Source organism: Excalfactoria chinensis, chromosome 7 (assembly GCF_039878825.1).
Source record: "Excalfactoria chinensis isolate bCotChi1 chromosome 7, bCotChi1.hap2, whole genome shotgun sequence".
Lineage (NCBI taxonomy): Eukaryota > Metazoa > Chordata > Aves > Galliformes > Phasianidae > Excalfactoria > Excalfactoria chinensis.
This window is the reverse complement of record NC_092831.1, coordinates 4,761,545-4,782,097: the sequence shown is the minus strand read 5'-3', so window position 1 is coordinate 4,782,097 and position 20,553 is coordinate 4,761,545. Positions and strand designations below refer to the sequence as shown.

Here is a 20,553-nt window from a genome sequence, read left to right as displayed (position 1 = left end):
AACAGACTGCAATCCATGGAGCTCACTATAGTATATCACATTGCTTCACTCTATGTCATCACAGCACTCTTCCTTTTTCAGTCAATACTGGAACAAACTTCATAGAATCATTTGAGTTGAACGGGATCTTTAAAGGCCATCTGGTCCAACTCTCTTGCAGTGAACAGGGATACCTAAAGCTCAACAGGTTGCTTGGAGCCCCATCCAGCCTGACCTTGCATGTCTCCAGGGATGGAACACCTCTCCTGGGCAACCTGTTCCAGTGCCTCTAAGTTGAAGGGGTAAGTCAATTCAGGTTCCAGAGTCTAAAACTTCGACTTTTGGCTACCCTTCCCTGTAACAGGACTAACAAATGACAATCTTCATACTGTTACCACTGACATTAGGGGAAACTTACACTTCCTTCCACTCATCTGCCATTTGGAAGAGCTGAAGACACTTTGGGTGGCATGCTCTGGGAAGGTTCCTTCTTTACCAAACAATCAAAAATGTTCTCAATTGTTTTCCATGTGTTGATGATTTTTATTTTTATTTTTTTTTTCTGGTATTTTATGGGGAAAAGAAATACAATTGAATGAAAACTGCATTTAGTTAAACGGTTGTTTTTAAATCCCAGTTCTCCCATTTTAATGAGAAGCAGCCCTTAAAGTATTATCAATAAATATTTTGAACATATATTTTCTTTAGGATGTGAAATTGCTAAGTAGAATTACTGTCTACACGAATGCCTAGGTACCAGCATTTCCTCTTTGAGATCCTTATTTTCATATTTAAAACAGCTCAGGGGTTTCCGTGGACTGTGGGGTCTATCATGAAATGTGCTACTTGGTCTGGGCTTTGCTCTGTACAAGCTGGCAGATGGATTACAAATAGAAAGAAAATAATCTATATTTGGCAGAGAAGATTTTAGGTGTTGAAGTGAATTCCACTAACCTGTTGTGACATTTTGATTTCTGTTTTTGTTTTATGTTCTGCACGAACGTGTAAGTTTCCAATATACTCAGGATGTGGAGTAGAGCACGGGTGATTGCTGCCTTACCTCTCTGGGATGGACAGCTGTTGATGAGAAGGCACTATATCATCTCACTGGTATGGTGGGGAAAAAATAAAATTGAATGGGAATTGTTCCCCAGGTCAGGGGCACCCTTGGGAAGACACGTCTGCACATTGAAAAGTCATGCCCCTACCTTTCCTTCAAGAGAAAAATAAATAGTGGTGGCTCAACATGGCAATTTCTACTACATTTGTATTTAATGCTTTCTCTTCTGAGCTCTCTTTACTTGGCTAGAAAGCATTCTTGTCTTCTTGGGCTGTAGTTATGAATGTGTTTTGTAGGTTTTCTCAAATGAAAAATAATATTTGTACTTAAAGTTTATGTCTACAGAAAATATTTCAAGGCATTAGTTAAAAAATACAGGTTCTTAGCTGTAATGTGCACTGCAGCTCAGGGAGGGCTTGGGGAAGGTGGCATTAAGCCGTAATGTACAACAGACATGGATCATTTTACCGCTCTTTGACCTGGTGAATGAGCTGGGAGGAGTGCCCTTGGTAGAGCCTGCGTTAAGCTTCAAAGCCATCCTCATGAGTTATGCTGTAATAAAGCGCTAACTGGGCACAGACTCAGAGCGAGGCGGTTGTGGGGTTACAGATGTGGCAGCACTGAAGTCAGTGCAGTTTGAGGTCTGTGTAGGGTGTGAGAGAGCACACCCTATTGCCTCGAGAAGCTGGGAAAAGAGCATGGGAATTTTGTAAGAGGACCTTCTGTGTTTTGTTAGGCAAATTGCTCAAGCAGTGAATATTAATTTTGTTGTGCCTCTAACAAACTCGCACCAGTATTTCCCAATTGCTGTGGCATATCTCTTCTGAGTGCCCAAAGCTCAGTGTGCTGCCATAGGGGCCTGGCTCAGCCTGAGGCTGCTCTGAACATGCAATGACAAACGTCAGTGTCTTTAGGACCGCTCTCACTCATAGCAGATCAAAGTGGAGGCCAGAAGAAGAGGAGAACTGGAGCAGCGATCTACTCCCAGTGCTGTCCCAGGGTAGGTTCTGGGCTTTGCCCTAGTTTGTAGTTGATGTAACAGCAAGAAGACAAGATGCCATTAGCTTTTGGTTGAAAGGTCACACTGAAGTTATTTTCCTTTAATCTGAAGTACTTCAACCATAGAAATGCAAAACAAAATTTAAACATCTTCTCTAAGCAACTCCCCTCCCCTGGCTGTATCATGGAGAATGAAGTTAAATGTTAAATAATTATTGCAAAATTGCTCAGACTGCTTTTCAGTCACTGGTGTCAACTCTCTGTGAATGAGAATGGATTGTTCAGAAGTTTAGGAAAGGTAGGAAATGATCCTATAAACTTTAGCTTGCCATTAACAAGAAGCAAATGCCATTAACAAGAAGCCACTTTAAATCAGTGCAATGAAGACATGTTTATTGTGAAGAAAATGGGTAATCCTGTCCCAGCTAGTAAGTGTCTTGGGAGCATCAGATGTGTTGAGCTCTGGGCACATAGACACAGACCTTAGATAGGAGCTTTCACTGTCCTAAATACAGGATAATGTCCAGTAGGCTCAGCAACAGAGTAAAAGGCTTTCCCCCACATTTGGGATGGATGAAGGAGCATACCTTGTTATTTCAGCTTAGCTGCAGAATGCTTCTTAAGCTGTAGGAACCCGACTGCGTGGCCGAGCCTTTGTGACTTTGAGCATAAGCTGATGGGGTTTGCTGAGGCAAGGCTTGCCTTTTGAAAGGAATGCTAGCATTTATATATGTGCTAAGTTTCAAGTGCCGTCAGTGCTCATACTAGACTTAGATTTATCCACTGAGGGGGCGAACTGTAAAGAAGAAACAAATCTAGTAGGATAAGTTATCTGTGTAAATGTAAGGTGATTCAAAAATATTTGTGCAATCAGATCTGCAGGTTCAGATAGGTCCCGTGACTATTTTATGGCTTTGGTCATTTTATTTGTTCATTCTGTCATGTAATTTTATTTTCTTTTAACTAATACAATGTATAAAATTCATTTTCACATTTTATTCTCTGTTGATCAGGGAAAAAAAGAAAAGAGTATCTGTACAGTGTTAACATGAATATTGACCGTGAGGTGAACAGGACCCTCTTTTTGTCAGAAACTTGCTTGTCAGCATGCTGGTGATAGATCAGATGTAAAGAAAATCACTTCTGCAAAACCAATTTGCTAAGGGACTTGTAAAATCCATTTTTAAAAAGTTACTGAGGCGAAAAAGCGAAGGACCAGCCAACCACATATTTTGATCAGCTCTTCAAGGTCAAAAACTGATTACTAATTCATCAAATATCTTACTGGTAGCACTGTTTGAAGAGCAAACAACTCTGTGCAGATGTTCTACCTAATAACTCTAATACCATGGAAAGATGGCTAGGGTAGGAACAAACAGAATTTTTTACTTACTTTTGGCAGTGCTACAATCATAGGAGCTGTGGTCTCCAAAGCATTGGCAGCCCAGATCTGTGCATTGTCCATTGCCGTTACAGAAAGCAGGACAGCGGAGAATGGTAAGGATTTCCTCCTGGGTAGCAGATGGCTGGCTTCCAACGTGAAACACTTTACCTCTGTTCCTTAGCACTCGTCTTTCACATTCATTTTCCAAAAGCGCTATCAGTGCCGTCACCCAGGCCACGTCATCTTTGAGCTGCAGATCTAACATGCATATATTGATGGCCTCATCTATCAGTTTTCCCAGGAGAGCCTTACACACTAAAGCAATGGTGGAATTTGCAAGAATTTGGTGGCAGATCTCCTGAGCTTTGGCAGAGGTTAGGCCATTGGGAGTGGGCCATCCCAGTGGGAGTTTTATCCGAATCCCTTCAAAATAATCCTCTGGGAAAAAGTAGGCAAAGCTTTCCGTGTCTGTCTGGCTTGGACTATGCAATGGGTGAAGGGCTGAGTATTCGAAGTAGTCTTCTTGTCTTTTTGGTCTCTGTAGTTCTTCTGTTGGCTTGGTAAGGTTAAGGGAACTGTTGTTTTTCGTGGAAGCATTATGTGAGAAAGGCTTTAATCGCTCCTCACGGCTGCCTCGCTTTTTGACTGCTTTAGGCAGAGATCTCTGATCAAAAGACTTGGGTGACGGTTCCCTGTCATCTCTTGAGGCAAACTCTTTGCCTGAGTGAGTGATAAACTCTGATGTCACATCCAGATATGGGATTGCAAAAGTGTAATCCACACTATCATAATGGCAACCAGGAGATTGCGTCTGAAAGGCATTCGGCGTCTTTATCAAGGGCATGGACTTTGTGCTCTCCTTTTGGCATCTGCAGTAAGTTTTGCTTTGCTTCCCTTCTGAAGATGCTGGAGTTTTGTCAAATAAACTCTTCCCCGGAGGTATTCTGGTTTAAAAATACAGTGAGATTAGAGGGAGGAAACTTTAAACAAATTGATCTATGCTGCTAGGCAAACTTTCTTTCCCCAAGGTTGGGGAATGTATAAATTCTCAATCTAATGAAGTATGTAAGAAAATGCTTAACTTAAATCGTTGTTTTCTTTAGTTTAGCACTGCCCTTCTTGAGTTGTTCTGTACATTTTTGAGCATGAAACTGGAACTTTTTGGTAACAGATGCTTAAGTGCTTTGCTGGAGCACTGCCTAATTGTGGGATGTCACTTTGCAGGACTTTTTCTAAGGTACAGGTTGCCCTTTGCATATCAGACATGAAATAAGGCTTTGGATTCATCTCTGGTGTGACTCAGATATAGCTTGGGGAATGGAGAATACTTCCTCTAAGAGTTGGATCTCTGTGTCTTTTTCTTTTTGTTGGCACACTTAATTTCTGTCCCCTAATGGCAGTTTCTTTGAGCTTTTCTTTTGATACAAAGCAGTTTTCTTTTGATCACAGGGTTAGTATATCACATAATGAAAGGTGATTTTTCCACCCCTTTTTAATTTACTGCCACTTTAATGATGGATGAACTTCTTAAGAGTTCAGTTTGAATAAACAGCCATGATTGAAGTTTGTCTGGAAGTTTTATGATCTTTTTTGTGCTGTGCAAGAGGAATCCTGAAGCTTCATAGAAAAAAGATATGCTTCTTGTCTCAATAGTTGGCAGCACTTTGTTTCCAGACAAATTTGAAACATTACCAAAAGTGTAAATTATTTTGGCATCAGTTTTGTCTTGCAGCCAAAATATAGAGGGTTCAGGAAGGTGAAAGAATTTGTCAGCATTGTAAGACAAACCCTAGATACTGTTGTAGAAAGCAGATTTGACTTCATCCAGTTTTAACAGTATATATTGAAGATGGCATATGTGATGGGGATGTACGCCTTGGAAAAGCTTGAGGCTCTGGAAACCCCTGTGTATGCCTACAGGCATATGCTTCTGCAAGCTAGGAAGGACCTCTGCACAAGATAACTAAACAAGTACTGCTTTTTTGCTGCCCATAACCAAGGTAGATCTGAAAGCAAATATTTCAAGGTGAATTGGATGCTAATACAAAGCGAGAGTCCAAAATGAATAGTGGTGCTCCTGATTTCTCTATAACTAATTGCAGAAAGTATGAAAAAAGATATTCTATGTACTTAACTCACATGTTTTAAAATTCATCTCTTCCTTGTTCATGTGCTATTTAGAGACTGGGAGGTTCTGATGTTGTTTTATTGTCTAAATATTGCATTGGAAAGCCAGTGTTTAAAATAGATCTGTTTTTGGCTGCTTGGGAAAGGAGGAAGCCAGTGAAAAAACTGAGCTGTCAGATGGTGAGCACTCAGCCTAGCTTCAGGTGCTGCAGAAAGCATAGTGTGCTTTAAGTGTTATTTAAAATGAAATTAAAAGCAGCAGCAGTACAGTTACCCTCCAGGCTGTGTATTTTATTGCACCATTTCTCTATTGGTGGATCAGAGACCGATCCAGTCTCTCCTGGATGTAGTAGTAGTTTTTTCATTGGCTTAGTTGGTTTTTGAATCTGGCTCTGAAGAGTCCTCGAGACTCCATCTTTGCCAAAATTAAACTCATCGCCACTGTTGCCCTTCGCACATAGCTGCAGCATCCCATACCTTTCCTGAAGGCATCCCCCATCACATGTGCCAAGCATTAGTACATTCCTCACTGTTTTATAAGTGAATTCCTGTATGTTCTGCTCTGGCTTCTGATCTTTCGACAAACTTGTTTTGAACAGCTGCTCCCAATGCTCTTGTTAACCTATCTTCAGGTAGGAAGAAGTGTGTCGTTCTCGCACTTTTGCCTTCCCAGAAGCAAGCCCTGACTCCTCCTTGCAATTTTAAGGCATTAGAGATGGCAGTTGATTTCTAAGTAGAACATGTAAGTAACTCCGTGTCAAAACTGCCATTAGATAGCCATTATGTAGGCTGGTTGAATATATCTAGAATATGGTAGAAGCATCTGCTCGTTATCTGAAGTGCAATAAGTCTAAATTTTGTTGCATTCACTGTGTGCTAAATTCCCATGCACGGATTAAATGTAAGATGTTAAGTTTCATGCAGACCCATCAGACTACAGTTTGGATCTGATTCAGTTGTACCAGGTTTTCACATGCTCTTCCCATACTGGATTGAAATGAGTATCATGGCATGAGCTGATTATTAGATGTCTTCACAGGTAAACATAACCAGCCATGTCCACCTTATTTTTTCCTTATTTGAAAAACACAATTCACAAACCTACACAGCCAGTCAATCCCATTTCAGTTTTGGAAACACCTTTTAGGTGTGATTTAAGTTCAAAAATATGGAATTAAATCGTGGACTCCTGGCTCTGGTTCCAGACCATCTCACTCAGGAAGTTCAAGGTTTTAGAACCAACCATCATCATCAGTGGAGTAGATATTAACTTTTAGCATGGTACATTACCACGCTCTGTCAAAATGTAACATTTAACCTATACTCACATATTGCAATTAGTGTTCAGGAATAAAAGAACAAGGGAAATACCAAACCCTTAATTAATCCCTATTGTCAATTATCTACGTTTTCCAGTGCAGGTGAGAACTGCATCTTTTTTTTAACAGCTGAATGGGATCTTAGCACAGCTGTTAACTTGACTTGTGAATATAAAACTTCTCCTTGGTAACTGCTGATGCTTATTGTGCTGACTGAAAAGCCAGCCACCGTGCTGCTTGGATGACAGGGCCTCCAGGCTTCCCTTGTCTGATGAAGCTGATCTCTATTCCAGGTCATTAGGGGTGTACATAATGAAATAAGTGCATCAGCATCCCTGGAATAACTGCTATAGGGCATCTCCCAGCCTGTGATCCTTTCTCACTTTGTACCTCCACTCCTCTATGAAGTCTTCCTCAGGCATATTGTTCAAGTCGTTGTGACCGATCCCATCAAAGCGGCCACACAAACCTCTGGTGCTGTTGAAGTCACTGCTTGGTGTCCTCACTGTCAAGCCCATTCCCCACTCGCTCACATCGGCTCGAACGAACGCTCCCGAAGGGAACAGAATCTGAAGGGACAGAAAAACACAGTGTATTGAAGCCAACACTGAGCTTTTTTTATGCAAGGAAAAAGTGTCCCTTTCTATAAATGAAAATATCAAAGCAGAAACGTGGCGATGCTGGTGGTTAGTTAAGATCACTCAGATGCACTGCAACTATTTATTTGCACTATTATTTAACTTGTTTTCAGTTCTTATGTTGCTACCATCTGACAGTGTTACATAAACATAAAGCCATGTAAGTACTTTCTTTTTAAAGTAATAATTAAATTCATTGAGATTTTCTCACTGGTAAGTTACCAGATAATTTCTGAAGCGACTTCCATGAGAATAGGCCACCCTCGTGTCTTTGCCAGGAAATCATTTCTTTTAGATAAACTGCCAAGTCTTGAAAAACAGCTTTCTTCCCTCTGAAAAATAGTTTCATTTTCCAAGTCTGGATTACCCAGAAAATGATTGTGTTTTAAAGTAGATAAAGCAATTTTCTCATTAAAGCACTGGTAGGCTTATACTGACCTTTAAAAGAAAAAAATAAAAGAAAATGGTGAGGGTAAGACAAAGAAGTAGCTGTGCAGATAATGGATTTTTCAGATTGGTGGTCCAAACAAATTTAAAAAGAAAAAAACATATCTGTTCAACTGCATTGTATTTTTGTTTTCTTGCTTTTATTTTACTAGGCAAGAAGAACATGATTGTGAAACTGATCCATGCTGGGATTGGAAGGAAGAGTGCTCTATCCAGGTATGTAGCCTTAGTACTTTGATCCACAATTAAATGTTAATAGTGAATTTTGAAAAGCACGTTAAATGGATGGAAAAATCTCATTACAATGGTTTCCAAGTATCTTCATTTTTTTAAATCACTCCTGGCTCAGAATAATTGATTCAGCCAAGTAATGACCATTGCTTTTCTTTCCCACTTTTTTAAATTCTTTTTGGTCCTTTATACTCTCTTCCAAACCAAACCTATTAATACCCGTGAGAAGTGAATAACTTCTGTTTGTATTTATGTGCTGGAATCCAGATTAACATTTTGGCTGCAATAAATAACCATCTTGTCCATTTTAGCTTCTCAGCCCTCATTTCAACCACGAGAACACTTCTGCGGAGCTTGAGACCTTGGCTGTATGTTTTGCTTTCCAAGGGAGCTTAAAAAGCCAATTGTTTTAATGCATAGAGCAGAGCAACTGCAGTTGACATAGTGTTGGGCAGTGTTTGGTTTCCTCCTTTAGAAAGACCTTTGAGTTATGTGCTTTCCTACTGGGATGAGCATCTCCCGCAAGGCTGCCTATGAAATCCTTAAGGCCAAAACTGCTGTTTCTACCTTCTGTGCTGAGTGAATGGGTATTTCCAGGTGGATTTATTTTCAGAAGTCCATAACCCTTCCTTTCCTGCTGCCCTTGGGCAAGGCAAGCCATCTGCCATGAGGAGCTGACCGCAGCCCAGGTTTTCTTAAGCCACCTGGATTTAAAACTGCTGGTAGGAACTCTGAAGAAGCTTTTTTTTGAGACCTCAGCTTAAAGAGAAGAAGGTGATGAGCTGCTGAAAACCGCTGTAGAAAGAAGTAATGCTGTGCAAATGGAGGTGCACTGCTCGTTGTGATAACTCAGGAACCGTATTTTTTGTCTACAGTTCCATTCAGATCAGGGCAGCATTCCTATTCACGTACCAGAGGTGTCCTAATTTATTTTAAACACAAAGGAAATCAGTGAGACTTACATGAGGTGCAAATGAGGATAGGGTTTCTTGCTACGATTATTCTAGTAATAAAACAGTAATTGTATTGCATTCAGTTGCAAAATGAAATGACAGCTTGCTTACAGCTTTTCCTCTATTCTGTAATTAACAGACTTTCAATTACTACCTCATCAAGATCTTTTCCAAGTGAGATTGCAAGGACAGCCAAACACAGGCACTCCCTGGCAGCGTTCTGGCTCTGCTGTGGACCTATCTTCACCCAAAATGTCTCTTGGCAATAAATCTCGATGACAAAAGTTTAGGATAAAATTATCTTCCTGGCTGTAATTTCACCCCTCTTCTCCCCACCAAACCCCTTGGTACAGCCCACTCTTATTCTTTCTGTGATTTTACTGGATTAGTGTGGAGAAATTCATGCAAAATTTGTTATGGTCGGATAATGTTCTTAGGCAAACACTTTAAATTATAGCAAATGTCACACGCTTGCTGCCCATTTTTATGGCTTTTGAGTCTGTTATCTGTCTGTATCTGGCTAACATTGCCTTGGTTGCAGTCCAAGACTGCATTATTTTACCTGTGATTATTACTTCAATATCTATATCGTAAAGCTCTGCAACAGAATTCGCGTCATGGGCTCAGTAGTACCTAGCATTAGCGAACCAAGAGCAGCATGAGGAGCAACAATACTGGCACTTTGATATGTCTAATTTCTAGATATCCTTATTTTGTTTGTTTTACAGTTGGTTAAACCAATGCTTCCACCAGCTTCTTCCCCATGTCTCATTTTCCAGTACATTTTGCTGCAGACGCTCTCCTGGCTTCAGATGGATACTTTTCACAGCAGCTTTGTTAATAATTCAGAAATATTAAACTCACATTTTTAACAATGACAACAAAGGGAATACTCAAATCTCCACGTACTGTTATCTTTCTCCCTCCATAGGACGTTAGGATTTTGACCTGTGGCGATGCCTCAGTGCTTCGGACGTTGAGCTGCGGCCTGCTGTCCCGAAAGTGCCCATTGCAGGCATCCAGGTGGACGACATCGCTCCCCTCCCATGCAGCCACCCCACAGTTGCAGGCGGTAGCAGAGCGGTGTCCCCCACAGTCCCACTGACGGACATGCACTTCGAATGCCCGCGATGTGCTCTGGCACAAAAGGAAAGTGCCGATTTTATAGTTATCGTAACGCCTAAACAAGGAGAAACAAAGACAGGGTTTAGAGACCCATTGCATCCATGTGGAGCAGATGTATGAGCCCTTCCAATTGCATCCATGTGGAGCAGATGTATGGAGCCCTTCCAGCACCATAGCTGCCTTGGAAGAGCCTGGACATGGAAGCATCTCTTCAGTATCATGAGCAAGCTGATGTAGTCGCTGTTATTACTTGGGAGTACAGAAGAATACTTGAGAAAACCTGGTTGCTGTCTACGAGCTGCTGCTATGGCAACGGGCATGGATAAAAGAGATAAACATTTGAAAAAAGCAAATAGGAAGAAGTTCCTGCTCACAGTGCTCAAAAATTATGTTTTGGTTCTAACCGGATGCTTTACAGCTTGGTATTCTTCAAAGCAAAATCAGCGCGCAGATAACCTCATCTGCAACTAACCACTAACTTTTCCTGGTCTGACCGTGACTGGACATTTCATATGAATAACAGAATCATAGAATGACATGGGTTGGAAAGGACCTCAAGCATCATCAAGCCCCAAGCCCCCTGCCACAAGCAGGGCCGCCAGCCTCCACATTTAATACTAGACCAGGCTGCCCAGGGCCCCATCCAACCTGGCCTTGAACACCTCCAGGGAGAGGGAGGAGCTACTGCTGAAAGCTCATGAAAACAATGTTGGTTCCCCCCCACCAACAACTTCACGGTAACTTTCATTTCCTCTCTGAATGGATTGCCAGCCAATGTACTGCATGGTTTGGAACAGTCCTCTCATCTTTCTCCATATGAAATTCATTACTCCACCTGAGCAAAACAGTTTTGCAGGTGTTTCCCCTCTGCACAGACCAGGTACAACTGCTAAAATAGGACCTGCAAGAGCATCCTTCTGTCCTTGTTCTTCTGTTTCCTCATACCATGATCCTGTTTGACTGGTACTCTGCTTTATTGCCATGTGATGTTTAAAAGTAAAGAAAATAGGGGCTGTATTTTTTATATATGTGGTTGGAGATTTCCCCATATAAGCCAACAGCTGCTATCTGCAAAAGCAGTGGGTTCTTCCGCTTCCTTTTAAAGCACTGCACTTAGTTTTAAACTTCATTTTTAGGAAAACAAGCATGATGGAAACTAAGTCATAAGCATTCTTGTTTTTTTCCAGTAGAAACAAAAATGTAAATCTGAACATTCAAAATAAATAAGTAAATAAAATTAAAAAAAAATCAACCCCTAAACTAAATAACAGGATTATTTCTAAGCTATGTCATAAAAACATCGATAATTTTTCATTCAGTGGATGCTTCCTGTACAGATGAGAAAACAATTTGTTGTATTTTGGCTCCAGAACAAAGAATATTTAACGTGCATACATCTGCATTTTATTTCTCTCCAGAATGAAAGCCATAGAAAAATATGTACCTGAAAACGCAGCAAGAATTTAAACTCCAACTGCTTTTCTCTGCAAGAAACCACATTTGACATTATACTTCATCTTGAAAAACTTAGTGAAGTTGGCCGTAAAATGATATGATATTGAATGGTTTTGCCTCATCTTATTTTCTAATCAGGTACATAAATCCTAAGTATACTGTGCAGGTGCTGCTGCTAAGACTGATTAGAATTAAGGACAACATAAAAAATAGTCTTGTAAAATCAAGTGCATTTGGACCTCTGCACTGGAAAGACTGAGAAGCCAGAAATTTAACAGGAATCACCTTTCTTGGTTTCCTTTGACAGACATTTCAACAGGAAGAGTCTAGAAGGAAGATGCTTATAGAGGCTGATGGAAAATAATGCTTTGAAATGGCTGCATCCAGATTAATCAGGTATATCTGGTAAGTAAGACTATATTAGCATATACATTCCAGCAATGGGAGTTATTTACTGCTTAATAAGCACTGACAGTGGACCCAGTCCAACACAATTGGAAGTCACTTACAGTCCTCCAGTTAAGTCATGACAGATTGCAGAGCATATAACAAACTTGCGATGTGTCTAAATTGGAGCTTTCAGCTGCCTTTGAATTACACAAATGGATAATTGAATGTAATCAGGTAAACTTTTGTGATGTTTATACAATTGTAATTGCGATAATGATCCTTTGGACAACATTTGAGAAATCAAATTGCAGACTTGTGGAGCTAAAATCATGAAGAGAAGTTCCTGGAGGTCTTGCAAAAGGGAGCTCTGCATATTTTTGTGACCAGGTAATATTGCTTGTTTCTAAATGACTCTCCATAGTGCACTTTTCCATTCTGCTTCTCTAACTGCCCATAGCAATGAAGGTACTGGATGTGGTTTCCTTCCTCAGGTATGTATTTTTCAAAGCGTGCATCAAGTTCTTGTCCTGAGGTGAATTCATGTCTGAAATTGTGCACTCAATCCAAGAAAGTAAATAAAAGTACTCCCAAGTCTTTTGTGATGTCTGTCCGATGCTATAGGAATTGTTTCTGTTGGTTTGTGGTAAGAGGTACAGAAGAAAACATACAAAACCCTTACCCTTATTAGTTATAGAATAACTAATGCAATACACTCTATCACCACCAAGCTGTCTTTTAAATTCACATCTTATGGGAGCTTCAAATGAACTTTTTCCTCCAAATCTTTGTTTATTTGTTGACTTATTCCTCAGCACTTCCTCTTTCCTTGCAAGTACAAAGTACTTTAGTTGTGACCCTAGGAAGGGTTGGGTGATGCTGAAGGATGTCCTCTGGTTTCAGAGCTCATCACTAAAGAGTGGCTGCGTCGTTCACAGAGACTGTTGGGTTATCTTCAGCAGCCATTGGATGCTTTGGGAGTTTCTATGGGTTATCAAGTAAGAGCAGCAGTTCTATGAGGACTGCTCATGACCAGCATTTATCTATGGGCTACAGTGATGAGTGCTGTTAAAAATAAGTGCCACCCACAAGCATGAATCCTTACAAGCCAGGGATGTTGTCATTGTCAAATGGTGTCATTCTTTCTGTTATAATACTAATGGATGGGTTTGTGTGTGTGAGGAATCTTAAAAAAAGCGGTTTTTGTTGTTGTTTTTTTTTTAAGGTAAAACGCAATATATTGTGAATGATATATATAGTTTGCGGGTCAAGAAGTATTTCCCTTTTTATATTCTGCCTCACAAGGATTTTCTCCATATTTAGTTTAAAGCTAATACTTCACTGTACATTTAAGAACCTACAATTTATGTCAGGAAAAGCTTTTATGTTTATACTGTGCTATAACTAATAATGAGGGCTCTGCTTTTGCTTTACCAGGCTTTCACATTTGTTTAATTTAGACGTTACTTTACTGTAAAAGAAAGAGCTCTCTCTGGATTTTAGCTAGTATAATTAATGTTTTTTCACAGGGATGCACCAGTATACAGAAATTGATTGTGCTTACATGAAAAATACAACACGTTCTTCCTTGATTTCTCATCTTTTCTTTTGATCAAAAGAATGAAATAATGACAAGATAAGTATTTCTACAGAAGCATACCAGCCAGAAGCACACCAAAGGGAAGTGCTGTCATTAGAAGTGTGAGTGTGGGTGTGGGTGGAAGCCTTCAGTCTGCTGGGAAACACTGAGGCAATCTCCACCAAGGAGCAGTCTCAAAGAGATGCTGCCTTAGTGGTGGTCAGCCCTTAAGTGAGGTCTAGAGGAGGTAGAGTCGAGTTCCACCCCTTCCGGGAGCACAGCTAAATTACTCTCACCTGTGCTCCCAGAGCTGACCTGACAGATGCCTCAGCTGATTAATCAGAGGTTCAGGCTGTGATTACCAATTTCCCATACACCTACAAAAGGTAGGAATCCGTTTATATGTGGTCTGTTTGAGTAGAAAACACTCCTACTGCTTTGCTTATTGTAGTGTTCCCTATTTACGTACATTCTCTTGTTTTTCATATGACAGGTTTTCCTCAGGACTCCACAGAGAGTGGATGGAAGAGTTGCCAAAGAAGCAACTGATGCCCATCCTGACACAGCAGCAGTTCCGGTAAGCTGACCTATAGGATGCTAGGTGGAGTGATTTCCTGTGGTTTTATTGCTTACTGAATGCTCTGTTGTTGATCTCAGATGCAGTTTTGCTAGTTTCCCACCACATACTCTCTCAGGACAAAGGGAAATGCTTCACTTCCACAGCTCTGTGTCAGCCTTTGTCTATAGACTGTAAGTTTGTACCCTGAAAGATAGAAGAATTGCATTCCCCACACCCTATATACAGAGTTTTAACATTGTTCCAAATAAATTAACATTATTTTTGGATAGGCACGCAGAGAAGTTGTTTAACTGACATCTAATAGGGTAGCATAATCATTACAGTAATTGAAAGAGATATTATTTACAGTAATAAATGGGAATATAAGTAGGAGTAATGGGACTGTGAAATGATGGGTAAGAAACTTGGCTGAGTATCAAGAAGTGATATATCTTAGTGAAATAACCTGGTTATTGTGGTGGCTCATTTAAAGCTACACTGGGCAAAGCAGTAATGAATGTCCACAGCAAAGCAGTGTGTGGTTATTGAGGGACCAGGTGTTTCTGGGTCTTTGCTGCCTCCAAGGCAGGATGCCAAGGAAGGATGGGCGCTCCCAAACTCCCTGTGCTCAAATGGAATTGTAAATTGCTTAGAAACATTTCTGTGTGCTGTCAGTAACAGGGTTCCAAACTCAGCTGTTAAAATAAAATTTCTCCATATATCTTTAGACCTTTTTTTCTTCCCCATGGAAGCTATGTAAAAATATTCTACATGGCTGAGAGCATTCCACCATACCAAGAAGTAATTTTATGACTTCCTAAATGTGACAGCTTGTTCGGTCCCTGTCCAGTCCTAGCCCTAAATCAGAAGGGAATACTTTAGAACACAAATGAATAGAGAGTTCTAAAATATTATTCGAACTTTTTTTTTTAATATATAGAATTGAAATTATGACAGATACCAAGAAGCACATCTGTGTGCTACTCTTAGCTCTTCCTCAGCTTCATTATGTTTAGAAATCAAAAACTCGACCACATTATAGGCAATATGCATCAAAGAAGGAGGGAAACTGGAAAATCCCAAGTGTGCAGAAGTAATCTCTTGGCTGAGACTATTCAGTTTAGGCACTGTCTTTATTTGAGGCAGTTGTGTAGACTTTAAAGGAGCCACTGTCCTCATTTAATCGAGATATTTCCTCAGTTTTAACGTCATTTTAGAGTTTTTGTTCTGACAAATACACGCCGGTGCCTCCAGAGCGTGCTGGATTGAAACTGGGACATTAGAATATCAAAATTAGAATATCACTCCTGCTGAGCCCCTGTGGACACCGTGCTCATAAAGTCATTATCTGTGCCATTAGGAGGTTAACGGCAGAATGACAAAATGGAATGTGATCTGAAATATTAGTAACTTCGGTTCAAACGTGCCAGATGCAAACTCTAAAAACTTTCTGTTGCATTGAATAGTTAGGATGCAGCAGAGGTTTTCAAACACAAAGATACCAGCTTTGGCTTACTATGCTTCCAAGCAGCTTATGCAGGAGGACGCTGGACAAGACAGAAGGAAGTAAAACTATTGTTGCAACTTTTTGTACACTTTCCCTGATATTTGCCTCTGTTATTTGCTGAACTTCTTTTATCTGAGACAGTGCATCCATTTTTATCTACTTTTTCCTGATTGTGACTATGACCATCAACTCCATGCAGAGGTACAGCTGCAGATTTGGTAAACCAAATCTGGAAATAGATAGGAAAACACAAAGGCATCCTTGAACTGTGGGACTTTTTATCAGGAATTACTAAATTTCTGGGAAGGACACAGACTGATCCCACATGTGGTCCTACCACAGGGGCATAATGGCTCACCCAGCTGAAACGGGTACTTCTAACACTATGCCATCTGGAATAGAAACCCTCTTGAAGTCATCAATGTCACTTTTGTTTAAAGAGCACGTTGGAGCCTGACCTTGAAAATTATTCATTCTCAAAACCGTAGCAGCTTCAAGATTAATCCGTTTCCAGTTCTTTTGTTAAAAGGAATATAAACAGCTGGAAGGAAACCATGTGTATTACTGAGGCACTACATTAATCACTATAAGCAAACTAATACAACACTCTTTTGATATTCTAATGTAAAACCAAATGCATGCTATATCCAGAAACTGAAAACTGCAGTAATTGAGCCAAATTATTTCAAAGTACAATACTCACCATCCATCAAACGTGATAATGTGTGGATCAGTGAAAGAGTAGCAGTTCCCTGTTGGGAGGTCTTGAACTGTGACCTAGTTAAAATGAAATGCGTAATGAATACAGTCTACACAGCAGTTTTTCTTCATTACCACTCCTCTCAAAACATTAGGAGCAAGATTCATGTATCATGTACAAACTAAAATCTGACTTTTAAAACATGATTGCAGGTGGGTGCAAAATGCACTTTGCTTTCAAGCAACTGAGTTTAATCACATGCAGTATGGGAGTTCAAAGTGCTCCCATTCTACCCAGCATAGTGTGCTGGCTGGTGAAAAGAGAAGCTTTTCTAATAAAATTTTTGCTAAGAAGTAGATCATTCTGTGAAATTATCAAGAGAGTAGAGTGCTCGTTAAATTGCACTAATTTTAATGCCTGAAGTACGGTAGAAGGTATGCTGTAATTAAGTAGCATTAGCATATTTTAGCAATAGTCGCTGTCTGTCCCCTAGTTTGACCTTAGATTTCCTGATACAGCATATGAATGGCTGATCTATATATTTAATGTGCACATTATTGATTGGGTGCTGGTGGTGATGGTCCAAATTAGGCTGGTGGAGCTGTCTGCATTTGGCACCTGAACAAAAGAGGAAAGGACCTAATAGAACAACCATCTTCAGCACCAGCTCATTGTTACTTGGACATAAACTGGGCCATAGAGACCTAAGAGTCCCGGTGACCTGCAAGAAGCAGATGTGTCTATAAAAAACAGAGATCAGGCAAATCCCTTTGAAGTCGCAAGATCTGAACCTTGGGCCACGCTGGGCCTGCACTGCTTCATCCACTGGAGATGGCGCTATGTCAGGGCCATATATCCTACTATCCAGTTCCCAGAAATGCAGAACTGGGGTATACAGTGATTTGCAGTATGAAGAGCTCCCAGTCACACTGATAGAAGTGATGAAGTGTTATGGTTTTCCCATATCCAGCCTGCCAGCCTTATTTCTTGGTCAGGGCTGTTAATTCCTTGCTCGCTTACTGCTCGTGAGAGATCCCGAGGTGCAATTCAGTTAGTACTGCCACAGACTGCAGAGTAAGAAGAATGGCCACTATATCCTTGTGCAACCTTTTAGTGATAAAGCAAAATTTAGCTTTTAGAAACGGTGGTGAAATTAAATAAATGAAATAAATGAGTAAGGGGGTGAAGATAGAAGCACAGTAGCTGATAAAATTCCTCACCTGAGGCAATACGTCATCTGTATTTCAAAATGTCCCTTAACCATCACACAGAAACATTGCTTAGACACCCACAGGTGTCTGGCATCCCAGACTATTGAAGTGATTGTCTGGAGGAACGAAGGACTGAGCAGCTTTTTGATCTGAAATCAATTGTATCATTTGTATTTACTGGAGTGAAGTAAAGAAGTATCTCTGAATTTTCCCATTTTCTCCATGTCCACAACCTACTCTGATCTGCTTTTTTCTTGCATGGTAGCAGCAAAGGATACAAGTCTTACTCACGGGCAGCCTCGTTTGCTGAAGAAATCATTTTTCTTTTCCTATGTGTCTGAATTTGCCAGGATATTCTACCCACCATTTCCACTCCATTTTAAGGTAAACAAAACATATTTGAACAAGTCTGAAGGACTAAATACTGTGCGGATTTTAATGTATGGATTTCTCCTTGATGTGTTGCAGGAACAATTTTACATTAATATTTCTAATTAAGTGCAAAGTAGCAGTGGGGAAACTGGGGAGGAGGGAAAATAATGTCTATTATGTATCCATACATCAAATTTTAACTGAGATAGATGGAATTTATTATTAAAATTGATTAATTTCATTTCACATTTGCTGCATTTTCATATTTTAATGGAAAGCATTCTTAAGTTACAAGAAAAAATATGAGTATGTGAGTTCACTACATTGAATTAGCTGCAATTTGTGCTCGAAGAATCTCTGTGAAAAAAGGCTGTGCTGGAGAGGAGGGGGAATAAGCACATGCAAGGCATTTCATGTTTGAAGACAAAAATTCCCTTGGTCCCATTATCTTATCCTACCATGAATAAATCCACCAGAATCAGGGCAGTGCACTTACAGATTTAACTGGGGGCTTATTTTCAATTCTTTCAAATGCACCAGCTTGGACATGCCACTGCTCTGAGAGTTTTAGCTGAGTCAAATCTACCTCCTTTCTCATTCCCCTGGGCTGTGGGATTATGGCTCTCGGAGCTCCCAGCTGTGGCTCTGAACAGCTCCACGGACAGTGAGCCAGCTCCTGCTCGTCACGCTCCTTGGCCAAGCTCCCTGCGGGGACGGTCTGCCTTACCTCTGTGATTGATTCCCATTATCCTTCCTTTGGACATTTTGTGCAGGGATGAATGAAGGAACGGAGTGGCTGCGTGTGTCAGCAGAGGTGTCATGGTGATTCTTGGCATGGTCACAAATTGAACGTGGCACTGCCAAGTCCCTTTCCTCCTTTCCACTTCCAAGGCACTGCCTTTCCTCTGCTTTTCTGGGTGGTGTTCTCCAAACCACTGTCTGGTTGTGTGTATAATTCATCTTTTGGGCTTACTGATAGGCTCACTACTAATGAAACCTACATTTGTTAAAGGGAAACACTTCACTTGTTTGTTTTCATGGCATATGTAGAAATTTTGGTGATTTACAGTGTTGCCCAAATGCTTACGTGGTTAAGGTTCATCGTTGCCTCATTTTATCTGCTACTACACCTCCTATTTCAATTTGACACATTATTCAAACTATTTTAGGACCCCACCTTTAAATCCTTTGAGGCGTGAGCCCTCCAAAGCACATCTCTGTGTCCAACTGGCTTGGCTCTGATGTGGCTGATGCGGTTCCCATCCTGAGTGAAGTCGGTGACGGCTGTCACTGTTAGTACAGCTGCTGCACAGCTGCTTTCTGAGCAGGGCGCCGGCACCAGATCCACCTGGCACGCTGAAAGGACGATGTTTGGGGCCCCAAGTAATTGGCTATCTAAAATGAACATGAGCACAGAGTCTGACAAGAGGCATCCAAACAGTCACCCATCCCCATCTAACACAAATGTTTCTCATTCCAAGACACGTGTTGAAACCAGATGGGTTTTTGCACAAAGATGGTTGAAATTGACTCAATCTAGCAACTCTTAGCACATTCTACTCTTACTCTTTTTCTTTTTCCAGTAGACAGCATACTGAAACACATTGATGCTATTTTCTTTAAACAGGTGCTAATATTTCGGGAATTAAAATCTCATCTTTAAGGACCCGTGACCAGGAAATGAAGATGAGTTGTTCTTGTGACAAAGAAAGAGATGAATCTACGCTTATGGAAAACATTTATCTTTCACTAGCTTTATTATAACAAGGTATTCACTGGGAGTTATTTAATTTGAGATACAGAGGATTTCTGATCTGGAAAGGTAGGGTTTTTCAAGTCATCTCTTAGTGAACTTTATATTCATCACAGGAAGATAAGTGCAGCACATTTGGATAAGTAACAGATTTTCTCTTTTACTTTAATTTGGCTATGTTAAATTATTGTGCCTTACTATCCGATCTCTAAAAAGATCAAGGTCATGAGGTTAAATTCCCTAAAAATCTATGGAAATGCTATGAGTTACGATGATACTATTTAAGTATCTGTGATGGGTGGTGAAATGATGAGTATTGAAAAAAGTCAATATGGGAATGGCAACTGAAATTATTCACACAGCTTTGCTCGTTGTATCTTTCCAAAAGGAAACTCTTCTAGCAGCAGGACTAGTAGTATCCATTTCCCTTGAATCTTGATCCTCCATGCTAAGGCCCCAGGGAAAGGACAAAATACAACACAGCAAAGATTTTTCTTACAATGACTTTGTTGTTATTATTTATGAGCACTGAATCACGATAGCATGGTCTGTATTTTGGATGATGTCTGTCTGATCCTCAGGAAGTCATCCAACCCTCCGTGAATTTGGTGGTGGGTAAAGAAAGAAACAGTGGCCTTTCCAGCCTACCAGAATCTCACTACTGATTTCAGGGCTGCTAACATTTGTGTTTGGTATTTACTTTTCTGTTCCAGACCAATAATTTTCAGCAGATAAGAACAGTTATAGAAACTGTGGCAGTGGAATGAA

The 20,553-nt window shown here is 40.4% G+C and overlaps 1 protein-coding gene across 1 annotated transcript in view; it reads right to left on the bottom strand.

The window, feature by feature from the left end:
- LOC140254805 (von Willebrand factor D and EGF domain-containing protein-like) overlaps nt 1-20,553 on the bottom strand; it is a 158,901-nt gene that overhangs the window by 81,956 nt on the left and 56,392 nt on the right. Inside the window, exons 7-11 of the mRNA XM_072341846.1 lie at nt 19,210-19,427; nt 16,453-16,526; nt 10,047-10,317; nt 7,259-7,437; nt 3,432-4,366 (exon numbers count right to left, since the gene is read on the bottom strand). Coding sequence (XP_072197947.1) covers nt 3,432-4,366; nt 7,259-7,437; nt 10,047-10,317; nt 16,453-16,526; nt 19,210-19,427 — 1,677 coding nt within the window. The remainder of the gene's footprint in view (nt 1-3,431; nt 4,367-7,258; nt 7,438-10,046; nt 10,318-16,452; nt 16,527-19,209; nt 19,428-20,553) is intronic.